At 38.2% G+C, this 12,553-nt stretch overlaps 1 protein-coding gene across 3 annotated transcripts in view; it reads left to right on the top strand.

The window, feature by feature from the left end:
• adamts10 (ADAM metallopeptidase with thrombospondin type 1 motif, 10) overlaps positions 1-12,553 on the top strand; it is a 92,696-nt gene that overhangs the window by 4,974 nt on the left and 75,169 nt on the right. For 2 of the 3 annotated variants that reach the window (XM_005166873.6, XM_009303901.5), the window contains exon 2: positions 4,500-4,822. In XM_005166873.6, coding sequence (XP_005166930.1) covers positions 4,720-4,822 — 103 coding nt within the window. In that variant the 5' untranslated portion in view covers positions 4,500-4,719. Of the gene's footprint in view, positions 1-4,499; positions 4,823-12,553 lie in introns of those variants that run through there. The other variant, NM_001123274.1, reaches the window with a different exon arrangement.

Raw genomic sequence — 12,553 nt, 5'->3', positions numbered from 1 at the left:
TTTGTTTGTCTGTTATCACCCGTAAAATGTAAGAAAAAGTAAAAATAAAAACAGTACGAAGTAATTGAGTGCGAATCATTACCTTCTTTTGGTTATTGATTCAATAAAATTAGGAAATTAAATTTAGAAGTAGATTGCAAAGGTTCATATAGGGGTTTTAATCACTTAAAAGAACATACTAATTAGTCAGTTGTTGTAGAAATGGGATTATATTGCTGTATATTGCTTTTGATTCCCTAAAAGCGGCACAGTGGCTCAGTGGTTAGCACTGTTGCCTCACAGCAAGAAGCTGGAAGGACATCTGCTGGGTAAAACATGCCGGAATAGTTGGTGGTTCATTCTGCTGTGGCAACCCCTGATAAATAAGGGACTAAGCCGAAGCAAAATGAATGAATGATTCCCTAAAAATAACACTCATTGGCTTAGGCACTCAATTAGATCGATTGCGCTCTCTGTTTCACACTGTAGATTCATTATCAGTGTTGTGGCATGGGTGAAAATATAGACAGAAAATGTCTGTTTAGTACATTACAGCTGTAGTTTAGGACAACTGTCTGATTTCATAACCTTTTAAAAATTGGCCCTTTAAGTCGATCAAGCCTAAAATCAGCATAGTTTATGACATATAAACAAAAAAGAAAGACCAAATCTAGCATCTTATTTTCCAAGGTTTGGATAAGACTATATTTTAATGAAAACCCACAATCTCAGTCCAGCAACTCCACAATAAAACTCTAACAAGAGCTGAAGTAAATAATCTCTTTCCAAGCAGGAAATAAAAGTAAAATGCCTGGAGGGCTGCAATGGTGTGTAGAGCATAGGGGCATGTAGTTCATCACTATTTGTAAGGGACAAAGACCCCTTAGTGCTTTAAGATGACTTTCTGCACTTAAGCTGTTTCAATGCAGCTCATAGGAAATGAGGGGAACTTAAAACCAGCATCAGCCTCTGGGGCCACTTTTGGGTCCTGACCTATTTGTTGCTGCTATTTTTTTCATTGAAGGCAGAGAGTGTTTGATTTTTAATACAGGAGGTTTGTAGAAAATTGTCAGGCATTTTAGCTACTTTGACAAGAAATCTTGGACGAGTCTCGCACAGTGGTTTCAAATAACTTTCCAAAACAGTTTTTCCATAGAAATGAGACAATGCTCCACACACACAGACACACATGTTGGTATTGTTTTTTTTTGAGAACTCTCCATAGGCTTAATGTATTTCATACAGTCAAAAACCCTAAATTATATGGCCCTACGCCAACGCTACCCCTAATCTTAACCCTCACCAGGAACAATCTGGATTTTTTATATCAATTTTTCTAAATGCTTCATTCTTTGGGGATTATGGACCATTTTTTTTATAGGGACCCAAAAATGTCACTAAAGAGTCAAAATTTACACGCATTGATACTTATGGGGACATTTTAGTCATAAGGTATACAACAAACACACAGCATACTTGTTGTTGTCTTTATTTGTGTTGTACTGATAAGGAATAGTTATACTTGATGGAAAAATATGTGCATAAAATCTACATTTTTTCTCTCACCTTTATCCAAATTGTTTCTAATCCCTCATCTTGTAACCAATTTTTTCCCTTTCTTTTTCTTTAGTTTAAGTTCATCCTTTTTTTCATCAGCTGGTATATTTGTGTTGCCAAATCATTTCCCATCTGTTCTTGATTACCTTTGTCTGCATTTGGTTTCTCTTCGCCCATCAGGACTTCTATGACATCTCTTTCTCTCTTCCCAGAACGCATGGAGTGAGGGATGGAGAGTAAAGGAAGGAAAATGTGTTTTATTATTAGCAGAAATAGTAGAATTACTCATGTTAATAATAATTTTCAGAGGGGTGGGAGTGGTGTTGTATCTATGATCTTGCAATTTTTATGCGCTCCAAAAAATTGTTTCCTTTTTATGAAACAATTTTATTGAGTAAGACAGTGAACATATTTTAAAGCAGCAAAATCAAATATCATTTGAATCAAACAAATGCACACAAGGTTTTATTTAATCTGATTTATATAATTTATACAATATTTATGATGAATAGTGTAACACTTATACATAACTGTATACATTAAACTCCAGGGTTCAGACATGGAGTCATGGAAAACCTAAACAAGTCATGGAATTTTGACATATCATTTTCCAGGCCTGGAAAAGTTTAGCAGACTTTTTGTCCAAAGTGACTTAAGCTGCAGTCACACTAGAGCTTGTGCTTGCGAAATTCTGTCGTACGGCACTGCGAAATGGGTTGGGGTTAAACAATATGATTAGACATAAATCATAATAAAATTGAGTGATTTTTCCATATTTTTAATTTCTTATTTTAAGTTATCTTTCATTGGCTGACTGATGTGATTTCGCAGGTAAGAATTCACCAAGCTTGAACGTACAAATGCAGTGAAATGCGAAACTTGTCGCACATGTTTGCGTCACTGGTCTGCTGCATTCGCATGCCTATGAATGGAAGTCTATGGAGTGAAAAGTGCAGTGTGATCACAGCTTTACAATAGAAGTAGTTTTACCTACTATTGCTAGTTAAACAAACTATTAAGATGATCTAAAATTAGTTTGACAAATATCTGTGTACTGGAATGGAGGTTAGTTGTTTTTACTTCTTTTGTTTTCTTGGCCAAAAACATGCTCACATTATTAGTGCTGTGTAAGCATGATCTATTTTACATAGATATAAAAATAAATTTAATCAAAAAAGATTGTTGCGTGTTTTATGATATGCTGTAATAAATTTAAACATGCATTAATTTACTTATTATTTACCAGATATACGTAGACATTACATGAAACATTAGGTCATGGAAAAGTCATGACATTTTTTTGTAAAAATGTGTATGAACCCTGAAACTCAGCTGACAAATATCTTATCTTAAGTGTAAACAACTCGTCTTTTATTATCTTGTTTTCACTACAATTGATCATTTCAGTCACCAATATGGCCAATCCCATAATAATAATAATAATAATTCATTGATAAAGATGTTCAAGCTCTGTATCCAAATCCTGCAAAGCAGTTAGAGTATTTATTTTGAGTGTCTTTGTGAAAAAAACCCAAACAATTTTATGCAAGTTATATAGGGTGTCTGAGCGGTCTTAAAAATAATTAAAAGTTTATAAACTAATTATGAGAAAATAAAGACCTTTAAAAAGTAATAAAAAGTCTTTTATGCGTTTTTATGACGTCTTAAATTTTGTTCAAACGTTGTCCAAAGTGTTTGACTCCAAAAAAGCACAAATATTTTATTTATTTTTCTCCTAATATTAACTATGGCGTGCTCGATCAAGCTCCTCCATCCGGGTGATGTCACGTAATTTGTGACAAACACGGGAAGGTGATGAGACGCTCTCCACATGTAGCAAAACCATAGAGCAAAACACACGGCAAAATGGGGAACTTCTGGTTAGAGAAAGATGAGTTTAAATAGTGGCTGAAGGCTGTCGCTGAAAACAACCACGTAATTTATTCTTTTAAGCTTTGTTTCATCCGAGCTTATCTGAGTTCTGTTGTACTTTATTGATTTATTAAACTACAACTGTTTATTAACAACTGTTTATTAAGTTAAAGGTTTGATACTGATTAGAACTTGAAGTGGCGGCGAGGTCTTAAAATAATCTGAGAAGGTCTTTAAAAAGTCTAAAAAAGTTATTGAAATTACTTTTAGGATTCCTGCATATACCCTGTTATAAGATGTCTCCATTAATCAAAATGACTACACTTGACAAACATTCCTTAAAAAAATCTATATATAGTTTTTACAGCACGTTAAAGATTTTATACGTGAAGTAAATCAATTTGTTCTATAAATTTGTTGAAGAGAATCAAGTATTCTCTAAATTTAAATATGTGAATATTTTAGTCAACTACTCATAAAAAAAGATGAAATTTTTCACCTTCAAATCAAAGATTTCAGGCGGCAAAGTTTAAATCCCATCTGGTCAGTGAGCTTCTGCAACACATCCTGCAATGTTTAAGAGTTAGGTCAATAGGTGGTCTTAAGTGGCTGTTTGAACACATTTATCATGAAACAAGTCTAATGAAATGTGTTTTCGATTACCTCAGGATGTCATCAAGTTCAAAAGTTTTAAACCCCATTACAGCTGCATCTAGTATAGACTAGTTTTGTCCACTTGTGAAATGAATTTCAAACCACATCTAAATACCAAGTGTAAACAAGACCCAGACCTTTTTAGCTTAGGCACTGTTGTTTAATAGTCTGTCCTAGATGTCAGCTTGCCCTCCTGACCCCTTCAATGCTTTCCTTTTTTTTCTTGCTCTTCCGGTGAGGGATATAGTGAAGAGAGCCAGTGGCCTCCAAGTTAAAAATCTGTTTTTTTCCTTTCTTGTGGTTGTGAAAGGAGTAATGATTGATTAGCTCTGGGTGCAAACAACTGCCTTTTAAGTCAATATGTTTGACCAGAGGAACCATTTAGTCAAGGGACCCTTACATTTACTTCATCTAACATGTTGTTTTGTTCTCTACAGGGAGGCTCTTCATATTTATGTTCTCCATTTGTACACGTCTCAGAACAGCCCGTCCTCCACCTCTGACTCTTGAGAGACGAAGCGTCAGGATCCAGTGGAATTGAAGCTGCCATGGTTCTGGAAATCTGTGCGTCACTTTGGTGAGCGTTGGGCCGTCAGAGGGCAGAAGACATGTTGGGACAGAGGGCTGGGCACCCCATTGAAGCTTGCTGTAGTAACCATGGAAACGGTGTGGAGGAGTTTGGCCTGTGTTGGCATCATGGCCATGGTTGCCAGTGGAGGGGCGGAGAGTTGGAGCGATGAGAAGTTTGCACAGTCTCAAGGTATGATCGTGATTGTTTTTCTTTTTTGTTGCTGTAAATTTTAAGCTTTGTGAATTGTTTGATCACAAGTAGAACTTGTGGTGTTCTCTAAAACAATTGAATTCAATGTTTGGACATAATATAGAGCAGGGGTCACCAAACTCGTTCCTGGAGGGCTGGTGTCCTGCTGATCTTAGCTACAACCCTAATCAAACACACCTGAACAGCTAATCAAGGTCTTACTATGCATACTTGAAATATCCGGGCAGGTGTGTTGAAGCAAGTTGGAGCTAAACCCTGCAGGGACACCCGCCCTCCAGGACCGAGATTGGTGACCCCTGATATAGATTATTAAGATCAATTTTAAATCTAAATATTTTTTGTAAGATGGCCATTTTTTTGCCAGGATCACCACAAGTGTGACAAATTTTTACACCAAACAACAACTAAAAACTGTGTCCCAAAAATGAACATGAAAAAAAAAAGAAAAAAAACATGGGGAGAACATGCAAACTCCACACAGAAACGCCAACTGACCCAGCCGAGGCTCAAACCAGCAACCTTACTGCTGTGAAGCGACAGCACTAACCACTGCGCCACTGCGTCGCCAAGTTGATAAATCAATGTAGAGAAATTTAAGGACCTTAATAAGTATTAAAGTCTTATTCTATTTGGCAAGGTATTCAATTTTTATATAATTTTTGATTATACAATGTGTGGTTGCATGCTAAAGTTTGCTTTAATTAAATCTGCAAATATCAGGATGCTGTGTAGTTTTTGAAATTAATAAAATCCTGCTAGTTTTGACATCATGCTGCATTGTTTACAGCAGTAATCAAAGCAACAACATAATTTCTGCAGTTTCATAGGCACCAACCTGCTAAATTAGCTAGATTTAACAGGTTTTATTCAGTATATGTATAGTGTTTTAGTTTTGATTTAGTTTCTTACATTTAGTAAATATACTGTAAGTTAAAATCTCGCCAGTCTTTCCAGTTGAAACCTAAAGTTGCTTTAAGGTCTTAAAATGTATGGAAAGAGTCTAAAAAAAGCTCTTAAATGATATTGAGTTGCACTCTATAATATCTCTATATACTCTGCTTATACAACTTCACTCTTATTAATAAAAGGCTAGTTGGTATATTAGTCAACATGTTAATCGTACTTGTTGACACCTGGGAAATTTTCCATTTCACACTGGCTAATAGATGCAGCAATGGCAGCTCATCAAAGCCAAAAAGCAGAATGAATCGTTAGCCTCGAGAGTTAAGCGCTAACAAACCATTTAGACAACCAGGAACAGATGCTCCACAACGTCAGTTAGCCATCACCAGAGCCAGCCAGACTCCATGACCCATCTCTCCATGAAACCGACCACTTTCTCTTTTCTTGCAATCAGCAACAAGACTTACACGAGGCACTTTATACATCGAAATGAGTAATCCTGCCGCATACTAATCTTGTTCAGTCATTTGAAATGTATAAGATTTAAATAGATACAAACCTCATTCAGGTTACATAATAGGAACATGTGGATTTGACTATGTCGTCTGGTCCACTTCAGGACAAGCGTGTAAGAATATTTGGCTGAGGTTCGGTGCGTTTATTCAAAAGGCGAACAGGACAAATATGCATAGTTGCACAACATCCTTTTCTTTTTGTATTTTAAGTAACTTAATTTTGACCAAAGTTACATCATGTAGCGCACGGTTATTAAAGCAGAGCCCTGAGTTTATGTATAATTTCACCACAAGCAGAGACGGGTCACCACAGGCGTATATTTTAATCTCGCAATCCAAATAGCAGCGTGGCAGACGGTACACAAACAGGATATGGATGGGTTTTGAGTCGCTGACAGGGCCTCCGCTCAAGAAAGACTGACTTCTCAGCCTGGCATGAGGAAGCATTTTCTCCTCCACAAGTCTGGACGCACTCGCTGACTTGATGCAGCTGTTGCACATCTGCGAAAGGTGGAGAAACCTCTCTCTCTTTCTCTCACTCTTTCATTCTCCAGCCCGGTTTCCACAGGAAAACTACAGTTTAAAAAAGGGGGGTTCACTTCAGTTTCCAGCACAGTCCTAATTAAAGGTTGTTCTCCTTAACCTACTAAAATAAACGTTCAAACCCTGGGCGGCTCCTGACGGTGGTTTATTTGAATCAAAAGTGAAGTCTTTATTCTTTTAATGGGGCTCAGTCCGTGCTGCGGGAGTTTATGGGGAAGTAGCGCAGGCGTTGTCCTCTTCTCAGGTTCCTTGCGGAGATTAAAGGCATATCAAAGGCTTTGGGCGATCGGTGCTTGCTGGAGGTGTGAGAGCACGGACTACCCTTCCATCAATTGTGGGTCTTGTGTTTATTTAAGATAGGCCTGGTTGATGTCGGTCAGAGGTCTGGGTGTGTTGTACAGTTTTAGCTCCACTTTTATGCTTTGACAGGACACCCAACTGTGCCCCTGGCTCCTATTACTGCAAGAGAGAGATAGGCTGGAGTACATCAGCTAATTGGAAAAGCATTGGCTAATTTACAGACATGTTCATCAAAAGTGACTTAAAGTACCTTTTTGCTTCATAGGCGGTCCTTTTGAAGCAGCTTGGGGCTAATGTGTTTTTTAAAAGCATTTTAACCTGGGGTATTATTGTTAATTATTACATGGCTGCTTTAAATGCTTGATTTTGGTTGGTCAGTCTCGAAATTCCAAGATACATTATTCTAAGATGGCAACTGCTGAATAAAACCAGCTTATCCAGGAACTTCATCTTGATCGTCAGTGATTGCCACTGTTTGGTAACTGTTTGGTCCCTTCTCGTAACAGAGTAATTCTTATGCTGCATTCACACCAGAAGCAGATGAAGTGTCAAGCTCGAGGGATTTACGTGTTAAGTCTATACAAAGGCGGTGAATAGACATCCTGTGGCATGGTACGTGTGAGGCGGTGCAAATGATGCGATTTGCGTAAATGAATCACTCGAGTTGGAAAATCTGAACTTCACTGGACATCCGCACCGTGTTAACCAATCGTGAGCTTTTTCTTGTAGGAGCATGATTATGACGTAGTGCCTGTTGGTGTCCCAGGGGAAATCCACCTGCAGACTCCGGACAACAGTTTATCAAACTGGGCTTGGCTCAGTCAGAAACACCGCTGAAGTCTTCCATCATTCACGTGCAGTTTCTGGAGGAGTTGATGAACTCAGAGAGCTGGGTGCACCTCTGAATGGATCTACAGCACTCAGACACAGCTCCAAACAATCAATGGTGTTTTTCAGCATTCTTAAAGCACATAAACACAGCTATTCTCTCAATAAAATTCACGTTAGCCATTAAGCAATGAAGCTAGAGTCACTGGGCAGACAGAAGTCCTGCCAGTGACACGAATCCGAATCTATTTTGACGCACGAATGAAGCGGATTTGACATGCAAAGGAAAGCGAGTAAACTCAAAATGTTCATGCGTCTATTTATGCGCAATTATTGCGATTTATCTGTGCGTGCCTTTTACAACAGCCATCTACTTTGCACTGGGCTGCCAATAAGCCTATCTGCCTTTATTCTGTTATAACATCCACTTGGAAATATAGGAACCATCTGGATGTACATTATCCTTTACATATATGGTTCAACCAAAAATAAAACTTTGCTGTTAGTTTACTGACCTTCAGGCCATCTAAGATTGATGATCTTTTTCTTCATGAAGATTTTGAAGATGCACTGAGGTCTCATGAAGTAAAACAAACTATCTGTGTAAGAAACTGAACAATATTTACAACAATGTAATGCCCAAACACCTCTAAACTTGAAACTGAAAGTGGCATTACATCTCAAAAGCAATCAAAGGTTACTTTTAAGGAAAATTTGTTTACTCTGCGGCCATTTTTGCAACACTTTCAGGCAGTTCTTCCAAGACCAATGACCCATCCTAAATGAATGTCGGAATACTGAATCTCAAAAACAGCTTTCTGAACCCACATTTAAATTACATGTTTCAAATCAACCACAAGAGCGTCACTGTATCGCAGTGTATAGCACGATCGCCTCACGAGAAGAAGGTCGCTGGTTTGAGTCCCGGCTGGGTCAGTTGTCATTCCTGTGTGCATATCCTCCCTGTGTTCATGTGGGTTTCCTTCAGGTGCTCCGGTTTTCTCCACAAGGCCAAAGACATGCGGTATCGGTAAATTGAATAAGTTAAATTGGCCGTAGTGGATGAGTGTGGTTGCAAGCGTGTATGGGTGATTCCCAGTGTTGGGTTGTGGCTGGAAGGGCATTCACTGCGTAAAACATATGCAGGATAAGTTGGCTGTGGTGACCCCTGATTAATAAAGCGACTAAGGCGAAAAGAAAATGAATGAATGTATGAAATCAGCCACAAAGTGGCTAAAGTGACCTGCCCCAATTTTTTTGTTGCTTGAGTTATATTGTACTTTAAAATGTGTTATTTTGTTTGCTCACAACTACTGCAAATGCTCAAAGATTGTCAAGTATTTTATAACATCATTCATATTTAAGGCTATTTCAATGATATTCAGAGTATGCAGTTACAAAAGCTGGAAGAATACAGAAAAAACAGAGCAAAAAAATAAAAGATGACACCGGGAATTAACTAAATGGGATGTCAAAAACAGGGCACGCACACAGTAGTCACCAAATGATAGGGATTGTCAAAACAGGAACAGCTAATTTGTAAAATCCCCTTCCCTAAAGCAATAATTTGGGTAGTTTTTAGGTAGCTTTATCTTGTACTGTTTACAATGAAATCCTTCTACCTCTGGTTGAATTTACAGTTGATTGTGATTTGTAAAGTCGTTTTAACTGATGTATTAAAATTCCTCAATCTGTTGAGCTTATGTTTGGTCCAGTGATGATCTTAAGTCCACACAGATTTAGAAACTCAGAAGCAGCTGCTCTTTCAGTAATTAGACAATCTTTTTGAGTAGCCCAGTTTGAATTACTGCTGAGAGGACGGAAAGAGGTGATCTTTCATACTTTCAGCACTTGGTTTGAGCTCTCACTTCTTGTGGAAAGCTTAATAAAATGGCCTGTATTTTCAAAGGTTACTTGTCTGCCTCTTAACATTGTACAAAATGGAAGAGACCTTGTTACACATTAATGACACTGATCCACATAGAGTACCTGAATGTAGAAAAGAGTTTTGAGATGTTAGTCTCTTTGGCTATCTGTGCCTCTTGGGTACAGTGTTTTTTAAAAGCTGAATTTGGACAATTAATCTCTGGGCCTGCTGTCGGCGACAGGAAGTATACAATTTCAGAATTTCCATAGCAACAGGCAGCACTTGGCCTTTGGGCTTGCTTTTCTTCTCTGTGGTCTGCTCAGTGGTTTTACTGTGAACTCTTTTGTTCGCCAATTGACACGGTCAAAGTACATATCTGGAACTGAATTAAATCCTTGTTAGTAACTAGAGGCCCTTTGCATGGGCCCCAGCTGATCCAAGGTATGGCAGTCTGTTTCATGTTAGTTATGTATAGATATACATAAATTACCTCTGGTTGGAAAGTGAGCGCCAACTTATGGTAACATCACAGAGAAACTATATGTCCAAATTTTTTTCATTCAATGTTTCATGCTAGTGGAACGATCTTCCCATTTTCACATGGACTTCTGATTCATAAGTGTTATGCTTTATTCACACTAGCAGCGACTTTGTAGCTGCCTGTCGCTCTGGGTGGCAGCCTGCTGCAAATGCAAGTCTGTTTAAGTCTACAGCTCTGAAAATACAAGCTGCATATGAATGAGCCAAGAAAGCATCTCGTGAGCTATACTGGTCCTCCCATTGGCTGTCGCTTAAGAAAGTCGCTTTTTATTTGCATAAAGTTGAAGTATTCTCAACTTTGTCGCACCGATTGACATGCCCACCTGGTCGTCAACGGTCGCTGTCACCTGCGTAGACGGAGGTCGCCAGAAGTCGCTCACTCTCCGTTAAAATGAAAGGTCGGTTGTTGCTTTGCCGTTGCTAGTCACTTGTAGTGCGAATGAGGCTTCATTCACTTGACAGCTAAAAACTAATTTCTTTCACAATCACCTGAATCCCTGTAAATAAAACCAAGACCCATTTTCTTTCCCCCATCTCACCACACAACAACCCCAAACTTAGTGTGATTCACACAGGTGAGTAGGCTTGACAAACCACCTGTTGAAAACACATTCTTTCGTCTCTCTGACACTTTAAACCATAGGTCTCAAACTCAATTTCTGGAGGGCTGAAGATCAGCTGTTTTTCTCCAACCCTAATTAAATACAGCTGATCCATATAATCAAGGTGTTCAAAACTAAACGAGTTCACACTTAGCTGATTGTTGATTATAAAGCCTGTCCAAGGGGAGAACCCTAAGCTCATGAGATCCTCGAGCCTAGGGCTCCCTCCCGTTTGCAGGGCGAGAGGAGAGTTTGACCTCAGGTAGGTCTCGAGAATTACCCTGCTTGTTAATAGTGAAATGCAAATTATGAATAACTATAGAGAGAAATATTGCTGACTAATCGCTCATCTATGGTGTCGATTTAGTGTGGTCAATTTACTTTTGTTACATGTTTTTGGCCTGTAGGAGGAAACTGGAAAACCTTGTGAAAACTCACGCAAAACACAGGGAGAACATAAACTCAGAAACGTCAACTTGGCCAGGTAAAGACTTAAACTAGTGACATTCTTGCTTTGAGGCAACGGTGCTAACCACTGGGTCTCCGTGCCACTCTGTCAAGGGAAGGGGAGGAGTAGGGGTGGAAGGGGGGATTCTTCAAGATGAAGATGGCTATGGTAAGATACTCTGGTTATTTATAGTGATTTAGGAATCATCTGATTGGTGGATCATGCATTAACTAATGCGGGACCAGCTGCAATCAATCAAAAGCATGTGATCCTCTCGAAATTAGTTTATGAATAAACTTAACTAAGCAGAAGGAATTTGTGGTGGTTAGAGCTAAACTGTGCAGAGCTGCAGCCCTCCAGGAATTGAGTTTGAGACCATTGCTTTAAAAAACACTTGCACCAGTTTTGCACATTTGCCCCAGACACAATCTTACAATCAGCACAAAAACTGTATTTATGAAGTGTGCTTTACACAGGTGAGTGGGCTTGACAAACCACCTGTAGAAATACCCTTCTCTCTTTTACTCTACCATCTAATTCTCTAATTCTCTGAGCACTAGTTTCTTTGTATAATTAACACTTCTTGTTTGTATTGCGTCTTTAAATTGCTTAATGCCTTCTCGGCAATTCAAATAGTTTTTTTGCACTATGCATTGTTGATTTTAGGCAACAGTTTATATTTGTTTGGCCCATAAAAGTAAATTTTTTAGTGATTTGTCTCAAACTGAAATGGACAAGGCATGTGAATGTGCAGTCATACACCCCATTTCTCTGGCTTGTTCATCTAACGCTTTATTAAATATTTTGTTTAAATTTCATTCATTTTAGGTTAATGGTTAATTTTACAGATTTCTGTATTTACATCAAATCATGCAGATTTGTTTTTCACATTTTTTTTCAGTGAAGAAATGTGGAAAAAAGGTCAATACCCTCTGGCTTTGGTCAAGTGTTCTCAGTATGATGACCCCTTAGAATTTATACACATCTGTATATACACTCTCATGTATAATTTCTGGGTCTTTACACAAGATTTTAATATACTGATGTATTTTTCACTGTATGTTTTATAATAAACACTTTAGCATGTATTTAAATGATAAATGATATTATATCGACATTTATGTCAATAACAATAATACACCCTGGACTTTTTTTACTCTGTAT

Source organism: Danio rerio, chromosome 8 (genome assembly GCF_049306965.1).
Source record: "Danio rerio strain Tuebingen ecotype United States chromosome 8, GRCz12tu, whole genome shotgun sequence".
Taxonomy (NCBI): Eukaryota; Metazoa; Chordata; class Actinopteri; order Cypriniformes; family Danionidae; genus Danio; species Danio rerio.
This window is presented reverse-complemented; position numbering and strand designations above follow the sequence as displayed.